This window comes from Oenanthe melanoleuca, chromosome Z (genome assembly GCF_029582105.1).
Source record: "Oenanthe melanoleuca isolate GR-GAL-2019-014 chromosome Z, OMel1.0, whole genome shotgun sequence".
Classification (NCBI taxonomy): Eukaryota; Metazoa; Chordata; class Aves; order Passeriformes; family Muscicapidae; genus Oenanthe; species Oenanthe melanoleuca.
The window spans coordinates 14,851,078-14,872,692 of NC_079362.1; the positions used below are offsets into that span (position 1 = coordinate 14,851,078).

Sequence of the window (21,615 nt, forward strand, 5' to 3'; positions counted from 1 at the left end):
TCTCCTCATAAAGTGTTCTCTGCAAGTAAGTTTTATATAATTGAGATGCAAAGAAAAGGTTTGCTTGGAATTTGAATGCAGTGAATAGCCATGATATAATGAGATGCAAGTATGATCTACCTCTGTAATTAATTTTCCTTCTTCACCCACACTGTCACTTGTTATGATAATGCGAATCTTAACCTTAATGAGAAATTTCATACCACCTTGATTAAAGATACTGCAAATAACAACATTCTTTTTATTTTGGTTTTATTTCAACAAAGAATCTCTTCTACACTCTCAAAACCCTCAACCCTTCTGCTAACAAAGTTTCCATCTACAATAGAGATTTTTAGAGACTGATTTATATGTCATGTTTTTAAGTAAGGATTATGCTAGTATGTGTTTTATAAAATGATCGTGCTCTCAGCAACTGTTCTTAATTTTTTTAAAAGGCAGCTTGTCTGAAGACTTTTTAAGACATAAGTTCCTCAATAAAATTGTGTATGCATTCCTTTACAACATTTGTGAATTAACACAAAAAGTTATTAATCATTCACATGACACTTTGAAATGTAATTTAAAAATCAACACATAAAATTTTCAAAGATTTCCAGAAATTTTGCAGGCAAGTCTCTACAAATACATGCACGTAGCATTAAATTGGGCCCAATGTCTTAAAACAGGATCTATCAACAGAGAAAACAAAACAGAATCAAATTTCATACATGAATAGTGGATACATTTTAACAATCCTAAAATTCTAAAAATTAGAATTGGAATTTTTTACAAGAATCTATTTTACCAAAATAAGTTTATTTAATCAATATGTATCCTCGCAAATTTAACAAGGGCCATATTTCCTTCAAGATGTATCTTCTTCTCATGCTCTGTCTCAAGAGAAAATCCACTGGAAACGAAGAAAAATGCAATACTTCATAATCCATGAAATGAAAATGCATAAGAATAATTGGTTTTTCAGCAACCCCGAACTACAGGGACATACCACACAACAGGAATAACTGCTCATCATTTTGGTAAACAGGTAATAAATTACATGGCTTATATATTAAAGATTTTATATTTACAAGGAGAAGTAGCTTTCTCCTGGGAGTTCTCTTATTCTAAGAAGGCTATTATTCAAATTGCTAGAAAACAGCGACTTCTTTTCCCGAATACAGTGGTTTAGTTATTTCAGTGAGGAAATGATTCCATCCTATTGGGGCATTAACAAGATTCACTCAGGTTTTAAGGGGTATGTCACCAAGAAGAGAACTATATATTGCATATACCGCTTTGGAAAACGCAAAACACAAGTATCCAAGTGGTGTACTACTATATCTGATTTATTTTACCTTCAGGACTTTAAATTAATTTTTTTTGTCACATACCAAACTATACTACACTATCTAGCTCAGAGTTTCACCAACATCTATCTGCTAATCACATATAGGAAGCCAATTCTCACTTTTGAAACGGCTGACAGCAAAACTCTACTTACTCAACCAGGTTTGCTTTTATCCTCTTCCGCTCCCAAAGGCAGAGATTCCAACTCTGCAAAACTGTTCAAACCAATTTTAGTCTAGAACTTAAATGAACCCATATAAAGACCCACAGGGTTCTACAGTCCCATGCTGCTGTGCTTCCTCATTAGATTCGATTCATGCAGATTGCACAGCCTCACAAAAATTGACAAGCCAAATTACTGAAACTCATATTCAGGAGAACTACACCATGAAATCACCAATACAGGACCTAAATCAGCCCTCATCCAAAGTAGTTCAAACACCTTTTTGTGTTAATAAGTTGGATAAGAATACTTCCAAAAATACAGCAATAGTTAGTGTATTAAAATAAAAATAAAAATCACACCTTGCAGTGTCTGTCAAGCCACAGAATGCAAAAAAATAGATTTTCATTCCTCATTACTACCCATCAGCTCCTACTGACTTTTTACTTTTAAAAATGAGGGTGTGTATTGAAGCAATTTTCCTTAATCAATTTTCAGGGACCTTTTTTTGGAAGGTATTTAAGAAACTACATGTAGAAAAAAGCTGAAATAAAATCTAGGACAGTTAGGCACCAAGCAGTCTTAAAAATCCCATATGGCTGCTGCCTGCAACTCTTGGTACCCAAATATATTCAAAATTCTGGTTTTGAGGATATATTCTTTTTAAATCAGTGGCCTAAAAATGCTTAAATAAATTGCTCATTTTACAGGCTGAAAAAAAAAAAAAAAAAAAAAGTAAATATTAATGTGAAGGTACAGATTCACTCTTTCAATGTCTTTAAGAACAGTGTTTGAAGTAATTCACATGGCAATTATGCTTACTTTTGGAAATATGTGTGCAAGGATAAATGGAACAAGCACACATTTCACTCAAGTTGCCACTGCCGTACACCAAAATCTTAGCTAGCTTTAACTTATGATAACCCACACTCTATGGGCTGGAAACAAAAAAACTGCTTTCATTCCGTTTTTTTCTAATCCAGCTCACTATACAAGGCACAAGCAGAAGCATAAAAAAGGATATTCCCACTCATTTAATAAATGCAGATAAATACTGGCCTTGATCACAGCAATTTTATTGGAATGCTCAGTTCACCAGAAAGTGTGCAAGACAGAACAAGAGAAAGCCAAATGTGCCTCAAAAGCAAAGGGAAAAGTGTATGCAACTTGGGCATAAGTGAAAGAACTAATATAACCCTAGAATTCAATCTTTGGACTAAAGATTATTAATCTTCCAAGTAAATATGGCTTCACTAGCACTGAATTTCCACAATTAGGCATTGTGTGTATATATATACATATATATACATATATATATATATATACACACACACACACACACACACATACATACACAATTATTAGGCACACACTTTCCGTGTTCTTTGCCCCCAAAAGCAGAACTGACAATGGTGACAGCAGAGTGTGTAATTAGTTTTTATTGTTCCCCTGACAGCCATAGCTCTGCAAGGACCCCTTGCCTTTTCCATTGTAAATGTTATGGAAAAATACACTAATGACAGGCATTTAATTATGGGCACAGCAACCATGATGGGAGCTGTGCCAAAAGTGATTGGCAGCTTTGGATACCAGATATTCATCGCAATGGTTCTTTTTCTAGCATACCTTTTACTCCAGATTAGTGAAGATAGAAGTTTTTTAAAACATCTTTTCTAAAGCCTTGGTTGCTGTCTAGAGATATTATTATTAACTACCACAAGCAGACTGAAAACATCAACAAAATCTTTAATTATTTTTTGTTAATAGCATGAAGTTTTTTGTAAGAGGTCTATGCACTGACAATGCCATCAACATAAAAGAATTCCCCAGTGACTCCAGCACGTAGTTGACTTTTTTTTTCATTATACATACTAACAAAAAAAGAGATGCTATGCCCTCTTAACATATCTTTATTCAGTATTTACAATAAACTGTTCCACATTCAGCTGTATTTGCTGAGGTGCTTTTTCGCTTGATTAATTAGCAATTGGGAGACACGCTTTTTGGCAGCTCTTGTATCCCTATTATTTCTTTTGGTTTGGCACAAAAACTCCCTTTTGGGAGCACCAGTATTTGTACTGTACCCCACTTAGTGATGGATCACTAATTTTTAATAAACTAAGTCCCAAGAGAACTGTAAAATTATGTAAAAGTGTATTGGAGCAAGAAATGTAAACAAATATTAAATAAATAAATACATGGTCCGGGGGTAAGAGCTGTTGCAGTCCACAAAATATTAGGTCTTTTCCAGACTATACATGGAAAGCCTATCCAAGAGATCACATGTAATGTTAAGATATTGGTCTGAATTGGCTTTTAACCACTTGATCAAATCTCTGCCTTTACCTTTAAAAAGTGATAAGCTAATGTGGATGCACAATTTCCTTGAAGAATGCTTTATCTGAATATTCCTTCACTGTTTCTTATCCCTCCCCCATGACCAGATAAATGAAATTACTCTGTGAAGCAGATTTCTATGCAGAGTGACCACACAATTCTGGACGAAATGGTTCTAAGTCTATGTAGCAGGCGCAAATCCCTGGCTAAGCCGAACAAAGCAACATTATCCCAAAGTGGTAAGTTTGGGAATATAAAAGTGAAGCTGTCTGGCTCTAAAGTGGTAACTTACAAATAGCTGCAGAATCACTGTTGGCTGTCCATCCCCCATCCAGCTGGCTCTCATATCAGTGACTTCAAAAATGCAGTTAGCCATTATGGTGGCTTAAGGCACTTTGTGTGCCAGTGCAATGACCATGCTGTGTGTGCGTGTCAGAAGGTCAATACTTTCAAATTCCAGAGTCTCTCTTTATTTCCTTCTTTTCTGGAAACAAAAGGAAAGAGAGCAGGATTGAGAGCTCCTACTTTGTTAACTTCTGCTCACCAAATGCCCTGCCTGTATGAATACATAACTATTTTTTGAAAAATCTGATTAGACATCAAATAAAGTGGGAGGGGTTGTGGGGGGGGAGAACCACAACCAAACAAAAACCCAATGCAGCTGTTTTTCCTGCTCATTAACAGCATTAATTGGTAAATTTTCTTGCAACAACTTTTAACAATTGCAGGAGACCCAACATCATTAAAGCTGCTAGAAGTCCTTACCTAATGCTGATGAATTAGCATTGAAGACTGACAGCTCTGCTACAAAGATCATCAAAATTAGCAGTAAGTAAAATAAAATACTTGCTTTTTTTGTCTCCTCACAAGAAAAACAAACAAATAAAGAAACTGTATTTTATTTATACAGCACTACGAAACCAACAAAATATTAGACATTAAGAGATGTGGGGGATTTTTTTTTTGTTTAGTTTTGATTAAAAGAGTAAGCATGTATTCAGCTCCAGTTTCAAGCACAGGCTTTTGCATAAAGATACACAAATCTTTTTACAAATTTGAAACAAATTCAAAATAAAAATTAAAACAAAAAATCCTATGTACAGTAACAGAATTATATATATATATATATATATATATATATATATATTTATTTATTAGCAAGTCCCTGTGTGACAAGATAAAGCCATTTGAATGTCTGTAAAGAGAAGGAAATTCTCCTGAATTGTAACAAGAATGTGAAAAATACTACTTTGAAGTTCAAAATACCAAAAAGGTAGTCTTCATTGCTACACACCACAGAACAGCTGCAGAGCTCAACTGCTACTGATGAACAACTCACACCACGTGAACACATCTGCTACCGCCAGCACCCATCCCCAGCAAGAAAAACTAGGTAATTTCATGGAGGAAGTATTATATTATTTTAATGAATAAAGAAGGTCAATGTCTCATGGCAAACATTAATTATGGCACAAAATATATTCAATCAATACATGCATAATTTTAAATGTCCCAAGTCCAAATTTTATCTTTCATAATGAAACAAATACATTCTAGCAGAGGGTGGCCAGCATCAAAGTAAATGCTCTTCGTACTCTTTTTTTTTTACCTCACCAAATGATTCATAAACAAATAATTTCTTCCCTATACTCTGAACCATTTCATTGCCATAAAAAACCCTAAGATGGCGCCTATCAAATAAAATTATTCTTCAAGAGTCTGATGAGAACAAAAAATAATGTTAGTGACAAATGTAAAATAAATTTTTTTTTGCTGCAGATACTATTGTTGAACAATTCAATATGCTATTCTAATGATGAAAAAGAAAATTAACATGAAAAATAACTTACTTGCGGGTTTTGTGAGTCTAAAGTTCTTTTTCCACAAAATTTGTCAGCATGGATAGGAAAATTCTTCCGCTAGATTATAATGCAAGTGACAATAAGAATTGCAATTTTCAAGTAAAGTTTGCAGAACCTGAAGAATTTGCTTTAATTGGTATTAGCAATTCAAGGAGATCTTGCTAATTAACAGGACTCTTGTGCATCTTCTTGTTAGCTGATTTTTTCTTTTGACAGCATTTTTACTGGTCATGCATTTAAACAGCAAAATTGGCCAGAAAGCTCTTTGCACACCAGTTAACAGAATATGGACACGAAACTATGTCTCTACATTTTGCAGCAGTCTAAAACTCATTTTCTTCATAAAACTAGGATCTAACAATGTATAAAACTAGGATCTCTCAATGTATTTTCATCAACCAATAGCAGAATATGAAGGATGTTTCCCCAGATTAAATATATACATATATAATATATATTATATATATACAGTTTCTTTTACTGTATTTTTTTGGCCTTGTATGGTAGAGAAATACAATCTCAATCCTCACAGAACAGTGGGGGTTTTCTTACATATGTACTTTCACATACTTCACTTTAACACAAATTATTTTCTAAAATGTATGGGAATGGGAATTTGTGCTTTTGTAATGTAACAAAAAGAGGATTTCAGATATCTATACATGTTTGCACACTGCAAAATAATACACACCATTTTAAATGAGCTCAGCCATAATCTATCTTGGAGAGACTACAATGAAAAGGGAGAGTGCAAAAATGCAAGGAAGAGTCCTAATGAGTGAATGATTCTATTCTTCCATTCAGCTGTGCTGAAGTACCTTACAGTATTGCTTACTCATAACAACTGTAATACCATCAGAATGCAATTTCAATAACTTGTCTGTTTATTTCAAACCAAACATTTTCATTTCATTATGTTGGTGTGCTGCTGACTGTCTAAATTTTAAGCACAAGTGCAACAAAAACTTAAACAAAACAGGGCCTTTTATTCTCAAAAGTGAATTAGACCATTCAGAAACACTGGAATATTAGATTAATTATGAGACTAAAGGCATCTTTTTTAAAACAATGTTCAGAACTGGGTAGCAGAGTGAAGATCACTTATTGGAAGAAAATCTCAGATCTAAAATACTTCTAATTGAATTGAAAAAAACCAAAACAGTAACCCAAACGAAATGGAGGCATATCTGAGACATATCTCAAATGCATGGACAAACTACTGTCTAGTCATGGTGGGTTGTGTATTTGTTAGCATCTTCTCTCAGCTGCTCAAAATGATCAAACTTCTTTATGTGTTTTCTTGGTAGTCTAGTATTTCAACAATGCTGCAGTCCTCCGCCCAGGAGGACTGCACCAGACATAGACTGGTGTTGGAAGAAGTCACAAGGCACTTAAATAAGCTAGGAGAGTTCTCAAAGCACATTCATGTAATTCTTCTCTGTTTCATTTTACATTGGTGTGCCCAAGTGCTAGCTTATCTACCTGCCCACCTACTGACCTGGGAACAACCAGTGTGTGAAGAAACAGCAAACTGGAAGATGGCCAAGAACTAAAACACAGAATCTACAAATAATTCTCTTATTACTACTTTGAACTTTAACACAAAATACATTACCTGGAAGATTAGACCTGGAAATTTGATGGAAATTCCATTCACCTTCTAAATACTAAAAAGTTCAATTAAAAAGATTAATTTTCAGATTCTTTTCCCTCACAAAATATTCATGATACACTGTACACCACTTCACCACCTAATGATACACTTCAATGCATACATACACATATGTATATATATAAACATTGAAATGCATATGTATTCTCATTACATACGCCATATACATTATGTATGCCTGTCCATATGAATGCAATGACCATGACTCCTGAAGGACTAATTGCATTCATTCATTTTTTCAGCCCAGCATGGAGCTGGTAGATTGCTGGGATCATAGCAACAGGGGAGAGAAAGGAAGGCTCATCTTTATCTGTCCCTCTCAAAAAGCATATAGGGCTAGAAGAAAGAATGCAATGAAGTGTCCTGACTACGTGCACTCAGAAGAGATTTAATAAGAAGCATTTCATGAAGATCAGGTACCACTTAACCATTTAACTGTTCCTTTCAGACAGAGGTGGAGGCCTGTGAAACTATTGTTCTTTGTGCATTTTTTCCATAGAAGGTTTCAAACTGTTTCAAACACCCACTTTTAAAATAAACACCCACGTTCTTTTGGAGACATAAGGTGTTAATGAAACTATTAAAAGCAGAGAAAGTAGGTGTAAAGAATTGACAGCTCTACTACTGATCTTTTAATTACAAGGAACCAGTCAGAGATTTCTTCAGCACTCAGAGCAAGCTGCTGGATAAAATGCCCTCAAAATGCAAACTATGCTGTTTTAAAATATCTTTACATATACATATAATATATATACAAGGATGTGTATGTATACCCCAAATACTTAGGCTCCTATGCTTTCTCTGACAGGAAACCTACACATAACACCAATATCAAAGTAAACACCTTGATTTTACCCTTCTTCATCCACAACTTCTTCGTTTTCTTAACATGTGTAACTGCTTTCTTCCTATCTCAGCCATTTTTGCATGGCTTCCCTCAACTCTGCACATAGGCAGAATTATATCTATATGGAAAACTAAAGAAAGACAAACCAACAAGAAACCAGCCACATGACCTCAGCACATATAACCAACATGCTATGGTGAAATCCACAAACACACAACAGATGGCAGAACACCCAGATACCCATCCAGCCCACGAGTGCTCGGTGTGTGTAAGCTGCCACATCCAGAGCTTCTCAAAACTAAATCTGTGCATTTGGCTGCCCAGGGAGGCACTTAAGAACACTTCTATCCACCCACCCAACTGCAGCAGAACTTAGGTGTGTAAGGATTGAGTTCAAAGATGCTTTTCTGAAACAGTACCTAAATACTCAGCTACAAAATCCAGGTTGTAAAATTCTGGTCTACGCATAGAATTTTCAGCAGTGTCTACTCATTTTTCTGTTTGCTGCCCCCAAGTCTCTAGCAATACCAATCAAATGGTGGTATCCAGTTTAATTATGGGAAATCACCAGCTGAAGCTGAAATTACTTTTCAGTACCTAAATTCACTAATCACCATCTGATTTCTTGATTTTATCTACATAAATAGACAAAGAGAAAATATATCAGTATCCTATGTCTTTATAATGATTCTTCTATGGATTTGGTATACCATTTTCTTGTATAAAATGCAGTCTAACCCAGTAATACTCCTAATAAAAAATTTGCTTTTGTGAGACTAGAAGCTACATATAACCAGAAACTAGACTTGCAATCCAAGCATTTTTAACCACTCTGAAACTAACTAACAATTTATGAAGCTACATAACCTGACACTGAAACAACTTACAGGGAAATATCTAAATAAAAACCACAATCTTAAAGCATAATCCTGACAAGCAAAAAAAGTAGCAATAATTACAACAAGTAGTTCAGCTTGAACTGTGACAAGATTAAAAACAGTAGCAGGCATGACGCAAGTAGACCACTTTAAAATTTGTCCCTGGTACACAACATTCAGTCTGAATTCTAATTAAAGGGATTCTACCAATCAAGATTAAATTAATATGCTCCATTCCAAAACTGAGCATTGTATTCAGAATAATATTCCATGATGATACTACTTTGCAGTCCCATATGAGAAAACATATGCAAACAATGCTGAAAGACTAACGCACTTTCATGTAACAGGTAAAATTCGTGTACACTTAATTCTAAGCCTACAAAAATAAACAAATAAATCACATTTTAGAGCTTACTTGAGGATTCCTTTCCAATTAAAAAAAAAAAAAAAAGAAAGAAAAAGAAAAAAATGAAAGAAAAACATTTAAAAAAGGATAGAAGGACTAAAAATTATTTTACTTATGCTTGAAAATTTTCATACTTAAGCATATTTTCGCTTGGTAATGGACTACAGCGTTTATGGAAGGTGTATGCTGATAATTAAATACAGAAGGAAAGTAAGGCATGGCAATACTTAAAAAATTTCTAAGGGCTGACTTTGATTCTGTAAAAATACACAACTTTGTTACTCATACATGCTGGCAATAATGACCATATATTTTCTAATTGTTCTAGCAGAACTTTGGCAACTAACCGAGCAATGTAGTATGAATTTTGCTAATAGACTCCCTTGATTTTTTATTTACCAAACATTGTTCACACCAGGAGCACTTATCAAGTGGGCCACTCAACAGTTTGCTAATAATGTGTCTTTCAATGAGAATGCAATTTTTACGTATTTCTGTAAGTTGCTGGAGTCTAATACTAATAAAAATTAAACCATCAAATCTGAAGGAAGAACAATCATTATTAAATTCTTCAAAGTGTAAATGAAACCTTAATTTAGAGTGCCTTTATCATTATTAAGATGGTCAATATTTCATTTTTTAAAAGGAATTAATTAGTTCTATGGCAGTTTCTTAATTCTGAATAAATAGAATAAAGAAGCAAGCTAAATCACAATGGTAGTATTTGTGTTTCTAGAATGACAGTATATTTTGTCCTTTAATTTCAAATAGTTATCGCCAAGTAAGCATCTCTATTTACTTCTACATGCGCTCATCTCCTGAGTCTGCCTCTAGATGAAGATAAATCCCTGCAAAGTTACTCCTGCAACATTGTTAAATGCTCTAAAAATTTCGATATCTAAAGACAATTTCACCTTCAGCTCAGGTTCTGATGAAACAAATTCAAAAGAGAAGTGCTTTCTTTTCTTTGGGTCTCTTTCAGCTACCATTCCGGTGTTTGCCTGTTTTTCTGTAATGCTTGTGTTATTTGGAAAGCACACACAAACTGGCATGCTGTATAAAACAAAGGAGAATTGCATTTGCACCCTGCTCTTTCTCATATTTTTATTCACAAATAGACACGACATGTCCAAATGGATACATCCATTTTGAGAGAGCAGTATTTTAAGACAAGAAATGTTTGTTTTTAAAACAGAAGGTTTAGAAACATCTCAAAATTAACTCTTCCTCTGCTGTTTGGAAGAATAACAAAACTAAGTTTTCTTTGCAGTCTGCTGATTTTTGATGTTGGATCAGTAAGATTCCATTAATAGTAGTAATATATGATATAACATACTAGAATCCTTGTAAATATAATTCAGTGTATAATGCCTACTGACTAGGCAAGCACTGTTTGTACCTTCAACTTTACCTACATATAGTTAAGATCATCACACATAAGACAACGGAAGTGAAAAATCTTGAATCAAGGGCTATTTTTGAAGTATTTTAACTGTTATGCTAGCAATATGTGGATTTAGTCAAATCTATTTCTTTCAGTGATCCTCCTTTTGTCCAGTGGGATTTGGGAATATAACTTCTTTCTTTTGTTGTTGTTTTTTCTACCAGTTACATTTCATTTTGCATAACAATAGAAATAAAAAATTTGTTTTTTAGAGGCAAGCAATTTTTGGGACATGTATTCTTTGATGGGTGATATGAGGTGTAACTTTTCATCTTATTTACACTGAACAGTTTTTTTTTTTTCAAGTAACACATGTAGAAAGAGGAAAATGTAGAGAGAGGCATTTCAAATTATAGATGCTCATCATACCCAAACATGATTGTTTCTCTTTCTTTGTCTCAAGTTTTTTGTGACAACTATTTATTGCTGAGGCGTTGAGACCAGGAGCACAATTTTAAAGTCCTGGACAGACTAGCTAATCCTGGACACTTGAAAATTCTGCCCTTTAGCTTCTGCCTATTTTAAACCTGCTCTGGAATACTGAGGAGTGGAGTTTTCTGCAGGCAACAGAGATTTATTAAAAAACACGACCTGTGACAAAAATCAATGTGCTAATCTCAAGCCAAACAGAAGTGTCAGAAGCATAAAAAAGAGATAACCTAAGATAAAACGTTCCCAGATTTACCATTAAAAAAAAATAAAATAAAATAAAAAACGAAAAAGAAAAAGAAAAAGAAGAAGAAGTAAGCCTGCCACGGGCACTTTGACAAGGCAAAAATATTTAATACCCAGCTGACTTTTTGCTTAAACACATGGATACCATTTGGAGGAGGACTGAAATTTTTTGATGCTGAACATGAGGGAAAACTCCAGAAAAAAAAATAAAATTAAATGAAACCTCTATTTCCAGTGCTGAACTGCACTCAGAGCCTGGTGCCAGAAGCCCTCCTGGGCCAGAGGAGCGGGGCGACCGCGCCAGCACCACTCGGCCCCGACTGCGTGGACCCCGGCGATGCGCGGTCCTGTGTCCGGTAGCACCGCCAGACCGCGGCCAGGGACGACGTACCTACCTCACTTTCTCACCTCCAGCCCGCCCGGGAGAGCCCCCGCCGAGTGGGCAGCGCAGGGCACGGCCGGGAAAAGCCGCTCCTGCCAGACACCAGACCCGGGGTGCCGCGGAGGTCCCGCCGAGGGCGCAGAGCCCTGCCCGGAGCCGGCCCCTTCGGAGCACCACCGGGGGCCGCTACCGGTGCCCCTCATCCTTCCCGAGCTCCCGGAGCAGGGCTGGCAGCAGGCAAGGGCTGCCCCGCGGCGAGGTGCACCCATGCTCCCCGCCGGGAGCGCATCCATCCGGCTCCTGCGGGCAGCGGCGGCCGGTCCCGGGGAAGCCTTGGCGGGAAGGGATCGAGGGGAGGAGAAAATCACCCCCGCCACCCACCCCACCATCACTGCCTGCAGCCCTGAACCTCACTAAAAGAAAAGTTTTCGTCTGCTATCTCGCAGCCGGTCTCTTGACGCAAGTCTCCGGCGCCGAAGCGCCGCTGCGCGCCCGCCCGGTGCGCGCCCGCGGCCGCCCCTCGTACCTGGGGTTGGAGCTGTTCCAGTAGACGGCGTAGCGGTCGGCCACCGCCTTGGCGCCGGGCTCCTGCCCGCGCACGCACACCCACAGCGCCGCGGCCGCCAGCAGCAGCATCTCCACGTGCGGCATCGCGCCCGGCCGGCGGCGCAGCGAGGCGGGATGCGGGAAAAATAAAGAAAAGGGAAACGGTGGGGGGGGGGGGGTGGGGGGCGGGGGGGTGAAGGGAAAAATCCAACAATACAAAAAGAAACAAAAAAAAAAAAACAAAACAAATCACCAAAAAAAAAAAAAAGAAGAAACAACAAAAAAAAACCCAACAAAAACGAAAAAAAAAAAAAACCACGAACGGGGAAGAAGGCAAGCGGAACAGAGCCGGGGCGCGGGAGTTGAGGGGGGAATGAATAAAAAGCGAAGCGCGGAGGCAGTGGGCTCCCCGGCGTGCCGGGCGCCGCAGCGAGCGGAGGGCGCCGGGCGCCGCAGACGAGCAGCAGGCGGGGAGGGCGATCCGCGGCCCCTCAGGAAGCCTCACCCCGGCAAGGGGTGGTGGGGGCCGAGACGGGTGGCGGCGGCAAGCAGCGGGCGGTGCTCATTCACCGGGAGTCCCGCGCAGAGCCCACGGCACGACATACACCGGCGGGCGGGCGAGAGCAGCGCTTCCTCCGCCCCCTGAGAGCGGCCCCGGCGGCGCTGACGGCCCGAGTGCGCGGGGATGGAAGAAGCGAACGAGCGAGCGGGAGACGGCGGAGAAGAGCGGGGAGGAGGAGGGGAAGGAGATCTTTCCCCTGGAAGCCCACGGGAGGTCCTGGCAATATATTAAAGGCCGCCGGCTGGTAGCGGGAGGAGAAGTACCCGCAGATCTCAAAGTACAAAGTTTGTGTCTTCCTTTTTGGCCCTCCGCTCCCCGCAAATGAGTAACAAACAAAAACAGGAAAAAAAAAAAAAAAAAAAAAAAAAAAAAAAAAAAAAAAAAAAAAAAAAAGGAGATGGGGGGGAGGGGAAGAGGGGAGAAGAAGCAAAAGCCCTGAGGAGTTTGCTTGCTGCGCTGATGGAGTTGAGAAGCCTGTTCTGCGGCACGGAGTGTCTTGAAGGAGACTTTGTGGAGCGGTTTTCTTGTCCTTCCTGTTCCTGGGTGGTGGATGCACCAAGGACTGAGCAACACCAAAGGAAGAAAAAAAATTAAAAAAAAAAAAAAAAAAAAAAAAAAAAAGGCGGGGGGCAGAAAAAAAAAGAACGGCCAATCCAAGAAATATAGCGGCGTGGAAACCAAGGAGATGAAAGTAAAAAAAATATTGTTCTATGAGAGGGCGTGGAGAAAAGGAAAATCTCGGAGAAGTGCAAAATCAAGCCTGCAAACTCCTCTGATGATGCTGGTCTTGGCTGGCCTCTCCTGCTTGAATGGAGCGATACGGCGAGGTGCGGAAATTTCCTGATTCAACCTCCCGGAGTGTCTCTGAGATTAAGCAGGGTCCAGTCCCGTGAACATCAACTTCTGCGGAAGGACAAAACAGTTGGAAGGAGCAGGAAGGAGGTGAGAGAAAAAGAATCCACCCCTCAGATGACTACATAAGGAGATCGAAAAAAAAACCAGCCACCCCAGATCTTCTCGGTCTTGCCCAACAGCTGCTCCCCTTTTCCCTCTGAAGCAGCAGCAAGAGCAGCAAGGAAAAATATACCACGCCAGCAGGCAAATAAATAAACTTGAATGCAGCGGCAGGCAGGGAGGGATCGTAAAGAGCGACGAGGATTGGAGGGGCAAAAGTCAGTTTTGAAAAAAAAAAAAAAAGCTGTAAGGGAGAAAGAAAAAAAAAAATCTTTAAACAGTCACGCCCCCTGTTGCAATGATCGGTCCCTTCACTGCGTGTAAATACGACATCAGCAACCTGGAAAAGCTAGGAGCCCGGCGTGCTGAGCTGTCTCTGTGCATGCGTGTGTGCGACAGGCAGCCGCAGAGATGTATACGCGGTATAGCGAGGTACGCGCTCTCACACACACACACACACACATACACACACAGACACAGACACACACACGGCATGCATACATACATGCACAGGGGAGGGTCCGATCTGGCGCCGGTGTGCGTGAGGGATGAAGACGACGAGGAGGTGCAGGCAGCCAGCTCGAAGCACGGGCGCTGCTGCTTGATCATGTGGGATTTTTGCATGCAGTTTACTTTGGAAAGGGGGGGATTTGCCGACGCAGCCAGTCAGGACACAGCCTGCTGTTTGCTTACAGATTCCTTTTTTTTTTTCTCTTTTTTTTTTTTTTTTTTTTTTTTTTTTTCGTTTTTTTTTCTTTTTTTTTTACACCTCGACCTGATTGGCTTGCAACACGAGAAGGGAGGCGTCGTCCCGGGCTTCTCCTCCTCCACGCCAAAAAAAAAAAAAAAAAAAAAAAGAAAAGAAAAAAAAAAAAAAAAAGAAAAAGACCCAACCCCACCTTCTGGAAACCTGACTAATTGAATTACTAAGAACTCGGAATGGTTCCTGTGCAGCCTTACTGCTAAAGGTAACCATTTCAACGCCGGATGCTGCGACAGGCGTTGCGCGGGACTCGCGTGCGGACGAGTTTCCGCCTGCCACGGAAAACAGTGTGCCGAGAAATTCCATCGAAACAGCAAACTCCTTCCCCGCGTTCCCCCCGCGGCGGGGCTCGGCACGCACAGCGCAGCGCTGCGGGGCGCGGGCGGACTTTCCGCAGCTGCGGAGGTGCTCCAGCGCCGGCGGCGGGGCTCGGCGGGCGGCGGGGCTCGGCGGGAGCCGCGCCGGCGTTCGGCCGCCACTGCCGCGGAGGGGGCGGCGCGGCGCGGCGCGGGCAGGTGAGCGGCCCCGCGGGCGGGGTCTCCTCCCGCCGCTCCCGCAGCGTTGCCGGGTGACGGCGGCCAGCGCCGCGTCCGTCCCCTCCCGGCCCGTCCCGCCCGCTCCGGCCCGGCCCGGCCCCGCTCCCAACGCGGGCGCGGCTCGTTCGGAAGCGCCCCGACTCCCCCCAGCGGCGCGGCGGCGCAGCGCGGGCGGAGCGGCGGCCGCATCCTGCGCGGGGCTCGGCTCCGCCGCGCCGCTGCTCGCTGGGCTCTTCATCTCCCTGTGGTTTTCCTCAGCGCGAAGAAGGACGCTGCGGGTTAATCTTCGCCTGTCGCATCATCCAAACCGCCCCGCGATTCCTGCTCTTCGCCCCCCGCTCGGAAGTTACTGAAGCGACGGAGCATGAGTTAAAAAGAAGAAATCAAACCCCTTGAGTTGTTTTTTTAAAAAATTTGGGGTATGTTTTTAGTTTGGGGGGCAGGTTGGTTGTTCGTTTAATAGTAAAGCTTAAAAATTTGTCTCCCCATGGTCTTCCTCCAGCCCTGTTTACAGTGTGTTGACATCTGTAGATTAGTGTTAGCGTACAAAGTACATCAGCCAAGTAAATGACCCAGGTATAACACGCACCATAAACACAAACTCTCTACATTCCTTTTCATTATAAGAAGCCCAGAAATTTCTATTTTTTGCCCTCTTTGAACTAAGTTATTTTCATAGGCAGAGGCACATATTTCCTTAGTGGTTTTTTTTTCCTCCAGCGCAGATAGACATGTGGAAATCACTACCATTGTAGGAAGCAGAATAAATAATGCTTTCTTTTTCCCCAAAGAATCTCTTCAGCCACATTTGTAAGAAAAGCTCCGTATTTTTTTCTCTTTGTTCTCCTTGTGAGAAGTATCACAGGGAAAGAGCAAGGGGTCAGTTTGTACAACTTAAAATACATTTTAATAGCAGAGTCAGAGCTTAATCTAGTATATAAAATATCCTCCCAGGACTGCAATGATTTGGGTTTTTTAACACATACAAAGCTGTGAAAAGAAGGCAAACTATTAATAACTGGGGGAAAAAATATAAAAAATACTAACAATAGCAGGAGTATATCCTTTTTCCCTGCTTTCCTTTGCATGCAGGCTGTAGGAGGCTGTATCTTAGTAGTTTATAAACAATACAGACACATAAATCCTTTGGACTGAAGATGTAAATTAATTCTATGAGTAAAACGAAATGCCATTTTAATAAAGAGAAGGTGAGAATATTTTTTGTATCATAGCCACTTCACAGAACTGATCAAATATGCAGGAACTTGCCAGCTTCTAGCCCACTCTCCATTTTCATGATTACATGATTACACAATTATTGATGGCACTGTTGTAAAAGGCTTCTGTGTACCCATGGCCCCTGGCATTAGCGTTCATTAGGCAGAAAGGTAAAGACTGCTAACAAGTGATCCAGCACCAGTGAAACTATTTTGAATGCAGTGTTTAGAAAAATTAGTATGTGTGCACAGTGTGTGTTTGGAACTGCCTCTGACAAGCTGCCCCTGGACCTTCTGCACAAAGGAACCTTTTCCATCCACTGTAGAGCCTGCGCCTCCTCGGTGGCTGCACAGAATTCCTGAGGGTTGTGCTGTGCTGCAGTCACTACCTTAATTGATCACATAGTTCAAAATAATTAAACTAAGCACAGCCTAAGACTGTCTGATGGAAAAGTGGTGTATCTGAATGTTTTCTTTCCTTGCTGATTTCCATTAACAATGCACATTATTTGTATCATTGTCCACCAATTCTTGATATCCTGAACAGATATAAATGATTTATGGTGCTACAATGTAGATAAAGTTGTTAAAAATATAATTTAAGCACTTGTCTTTGCCATTCAGGGACACTTTGTCACTAACAAAACAAAAGATTTTTCCTATAGCTTGTATGTATGATTTTTATCTTCTATATATTTGAGCAGTGCTTCAGAAATAAAACTAACTGGTAGGACCAAATCCATCTTTTTTTCTGACACTAACTCAAATGACTTTAAAGATATTCAACAGGCAAATATCATGGGTTTTTTTCTCTTGTTAAAACCCAGAGAATTAAGGGAAAAATGGATGCATACTGCAAATTAGTGAAATATATAGCTGCATCTTAAAACTTTTTCTTCCCCCTAGATTTTGTGAAAATGTGCATTTTTAAATCATATTGTTAACATTTCAGTAACATTTTATTAGACATAGCCAGACAAATATATATATATATATATATATATTCCTGTGGTTTGTCTATGTTTAAATCATCTGCAATATTTTGTTAGAAGGCTGAACAAAATTTCAGCTTTTGGTAACTCTGGACCTCTATTTTTCAGGAGCTGAAATCATCATGCTTTTTTATCTTTTAATCACTCTGATTGCATAAACATGTTGACAAAAAATGGTTAGAAGCAATCTCAGCTTCACATTTTGCAAATTGATAACTGAACAAAATGGTTAATCATCACAAATTCTCTCATCTTTTACAGTAATTCCTGATACTGTAACCTGTCAGAGAATAATTCTGAACAAAATCTTAGACTAATTTCCATATGAGAGAAGTAGGTACCATAGGCATAAATAATACTGTTAGAGAGAATTACTGAATTCTTTATAGAGAAGTGTGTTCCTAATTTGATTGCAAATATATGATTGCTTTCTTTCTAGGTGATTTCTCTAACTTAAAGATATTTTTTCCTCTCAAACGCATTTGCCTGTGAGAGGCTCTGTGTATGTACTCCCTATTTCTTTTCTCCTTTTTTTGTTTCCTCATAGGAAGAAGAAGTAATCTTATGAAAAGAACAAAAGGAAATGGCTTAATACAAACCTGAACCAGTATTTACTTGTGTGCATGAGTATTTTCAGCTTGCTAGAATAGAGATATTAAATGAAGATTCTTGATATTCTTTTTTATTAAACTGTCTGGCGACTCCCTTGCTCCCCTTACCCTCATTTTCCAGTCCACCAACCAAAGATAGATTATATGTGTACTCTGCTGTGATGTGCTGAGGCTCGATAACTTCTTGGTTTTGGATGTTCAAAGAAACAAGTTTAAGACTCTCGTATAAAATAAAATAAAATAAAATAAAATAAAATAAAATAAAATAAAATAAAATAAAATAAAATAAAATAAAATAAAATAAAATAAAATAAAATAAAATAAAATAAAATAAAATAAAATAAATGCCATAGCACAAAATACAATTTTGAATTTTAGTCAACTTTTAGAAGGATATTTTTCTAAGATATTTTCAGACGTGTTATTTTGTCCTGGAATCATGCACGTTCATTTTTGCATATGGTTTTTAAGAATTTGCTGTTGTTTTTAATTAAAATCATCTAGTTATCAACTTTTCTTCTGTTTCAGTTTGTCAGCTCAAATGCTGTGTAGCAGTCAAATGATCTTTAGCTCATAAATTGAGCAAGATCTCTTCAGCACCCAACTATTTGAATGTTAGTCTGGAAGTTTAACACATTGAGGAAAACTTTGAGAAGGACCCAAAATATTTCTTGGCTTCACATAGCTTCTTCATGATTCTCCCCCCCACCAAAGATTACAAGGGAAAGTACTATAAGGCACAAGATTTTCAAAAACAAAAATGGAAGCAGGTTACTTATCTATCCCTAGACACAGAAGTAAATGTTGAAGTTAAATGTAATAGCCCCTCCATATATGTAGGTAATAACTATGATATAGTATTGCCATTCAAGTTTGTGTTTGTTTGCCTTCATACTTTAGCTCATGTTTGCTAAATATCTAATTATGAGGAATTTTTTTGTTGACACACTTTAAAGAGCTCAAAATTTACGGCTTTAGTTAAAGTATTTGTAATACTGTCAGTTTGAAAGGCCAAATAAAAGCTTTTGTTTCTACCCACTCAAGACCCTGTGTAGAGTTTCTGGCTTTGCAAAATGTAAAGCTCATTGCACTGATTTGTCATTAATATTGATTCAATAAGAATAACTGAAATAGCTCATCAATAAAATCAAAGAAAGAGAATCCACTGGCCTATGATAAATATAGAGCTTGCTTTTTCCCATCCACTTCAATTCCTGAAGACATTAATTTAAAGATCTTTTTTAAAGACTTTTGAAAGCAATTGCTCAATCTTAATTTATTACAGTCTGGATCTTGCAAAACCTCCGGTGTTGGTATTATCTCTGTAGAAACAAGTACTTAAAGCTTGTAGGTGCAAGAAAGATTAAGCACTGTACTGCAAAAATAAAGTATAAAAAAAAAAAAGAAAAAAGTCAGAAACAGTGGACAGTATTAATGCAGTTATTGCAAAGACTGCTGTTTATTCCTGCAAAAAGCTCTGTATTGAGCAGATAGGCTGTACAGGTTATGTAGATTATGTTATGTGAGCAGGCTATCATTTCAGCATCTGTGCATCTCCTATGATGACAGGGAAGGACTTCAGCCAGCTAAGGTAAATATTAAGCACATTTGACCTTGTGATACTCTTAAATGATATTTTGTGTTGCTTGCTGTTCAAATGCAAATGCTGAGATTGCATTTTTCCAGACTCCTCATGATGAAAGTTAGCCTTTCAGGATTCTTTCTCTGCACTGAGTAATTGCAGATGGTGGTCTAGAACATCAGTGTTTGTTTAGAAACCCTCTTTTCAAGCAGTCTTTTCAAAACAGAAGGAGATTTAAAAAATAACAGACAAACAAAAGAAAACCCTCAGAAGACTAAAAGAGGTACACATGTATGTAAAACCAAACAGTGAATTCACAATAATATGAGCACAAACAGGTGTTTTCAAGTACATGTGGCTCTTGGTTTTGCAGTGATACACTGACTAATGGAGAAATCAGTGATCTTGCTTATGGGCATGCTGTTTTTCCTTTGTTGATGGTTTAAGCCTTGTTGCATGGGATAGACAGCTATGGTATTTTTTTTAAATTCGTGTCCAGATAAATGAAGAAAAACAAATTAGGAAGTCAAGGCACAGGTTATCACCTGGAAACATGATGGAAATCCTGTACCTGATTTCCATAAAACCCTGTGTAGTAAACATGATTATTAATTTTTGCTATTAATAGCATAATTTACAAGAATAAAAAAGTTCACAAGATACCCTTTAATAATTTTCAGAATTTAATCAGCTTTCAGGATGATTTTCAATTTAAGTTTGTGCAACTGCAACCATTATTCTTGCTGTTCATTTTACTTATGAATCATAAGCTGTAAAATCATAAACAGTTCCTATTGTTGCAAAACCCTGTGCTTGCTTGTGCATATCTTTCAGTACACAGCAAAGCCTTAGACTTTGACACTGTTCCCTCATCACACAGTACCACCCATTAACTAACATTACTCACCTTAGTGAAAATGAATCAACATTAAAAACCCCAAACAACAGAGCTGCAGAGTAGGTTATTACAGATCACGCCACAATTCTGCACTAAGTTAGCTCTGGAAGCTATCACTGCCCTGATAAGTTGAGCAAGTAAAATTTTTGTAGTCTAAAGATAGCTCTAAGGAGTTTGCATGCAGAAGTAGCTGAATGGCACGAGACAGTCTCTCCATTCAGGAAACTCTATTCAGAGCACCTTCACTAAGGCAGGCTCAGCACTTGTCACACGCTGGAGAGCTCTGTGCAGAGGGGATGCTCATTTAAGAGTATCACGAGGTCAAATGTGCTTCATATTTACCTTAGCTGGCTTAAGTCCTGCTCTGCCTAGGAGGTGCCGTCCTGATCGAGGGGGCAGACCTGACAGGCACTGCTGGGTGCCGTGGGTGGCACATGGCCTGTGCAGATGGTGGTCTCCAGACGCCCGTCAGCACGGCGCAGAGTTGCCCCTGTGGTTCGGGGCAGCTCCTCGCCCAGCACTGCTTGCTTTGTACAGCAGCACTGGTGTGCAGCCGTGGAACAAGGTCCTTTGTGCTGGGGGGGGAAATCTAATCTGGTTAAAAGAACAAACAGAATTAAGATAGATATGTATTATTGCAGTTCATTAGCAAGCAAATTATGGAGAAGTCTGTGTGCAGCTATGCACTTTGGAAGGTTTTAGCTGAAAGAAGGAAATCTCAGAGGTTTCAGTGATAAAATGCTGGAGAGTTATTTACTGTAGGTGGGGTGGAAGACCCCAGTGTTTTTAGCTATATTGTTTGGACTCCAACAATGCTTTTAATTAAAAAGCCTATTTGTTGAGTCATGTAACTAAGAGAAAATACAACCTTTACTTTAGAAACTGTATTTCTGAGCAGTTTTCAGAGTATAGTTTGAAGAGTGAGGCCTACATGTTTTTGAAATAGAAGATTTCAC

At 39.1% G+C, this 21,615-nt stretch overlaps 1 protein-coding gene across 3 annotated transcripts in view; it reads right to left on the reverse strand.

The window, feature by feature from the left end:
• The window catches only part of EFNA5 (ephrin A5), a 205,077-nt gene extending 192,220 nt beyond the window's left edge, over positions 1-12,857 (reverse strand). For all 3 annotated transcript variants that reach the window (XR_008842539.1, XM_056513706.1, XM_056513705.1), the window contains exon 1: positions 12,525-12,857. Coding sequence is in view for 2 of the 3 variants with exons in the window: in XM_056513706.1 (XP_056369681.1) it covers positions 12,525-12,649 (125 nt within the window). In the remaining variant the exon portion in view is untranslated. The remainder of the gene's footprint in view (positions 1-12,524) is intronic.
• Between the last annotated feature and the right edge of the window lie 8,758 nt (positions 12,858-21,615).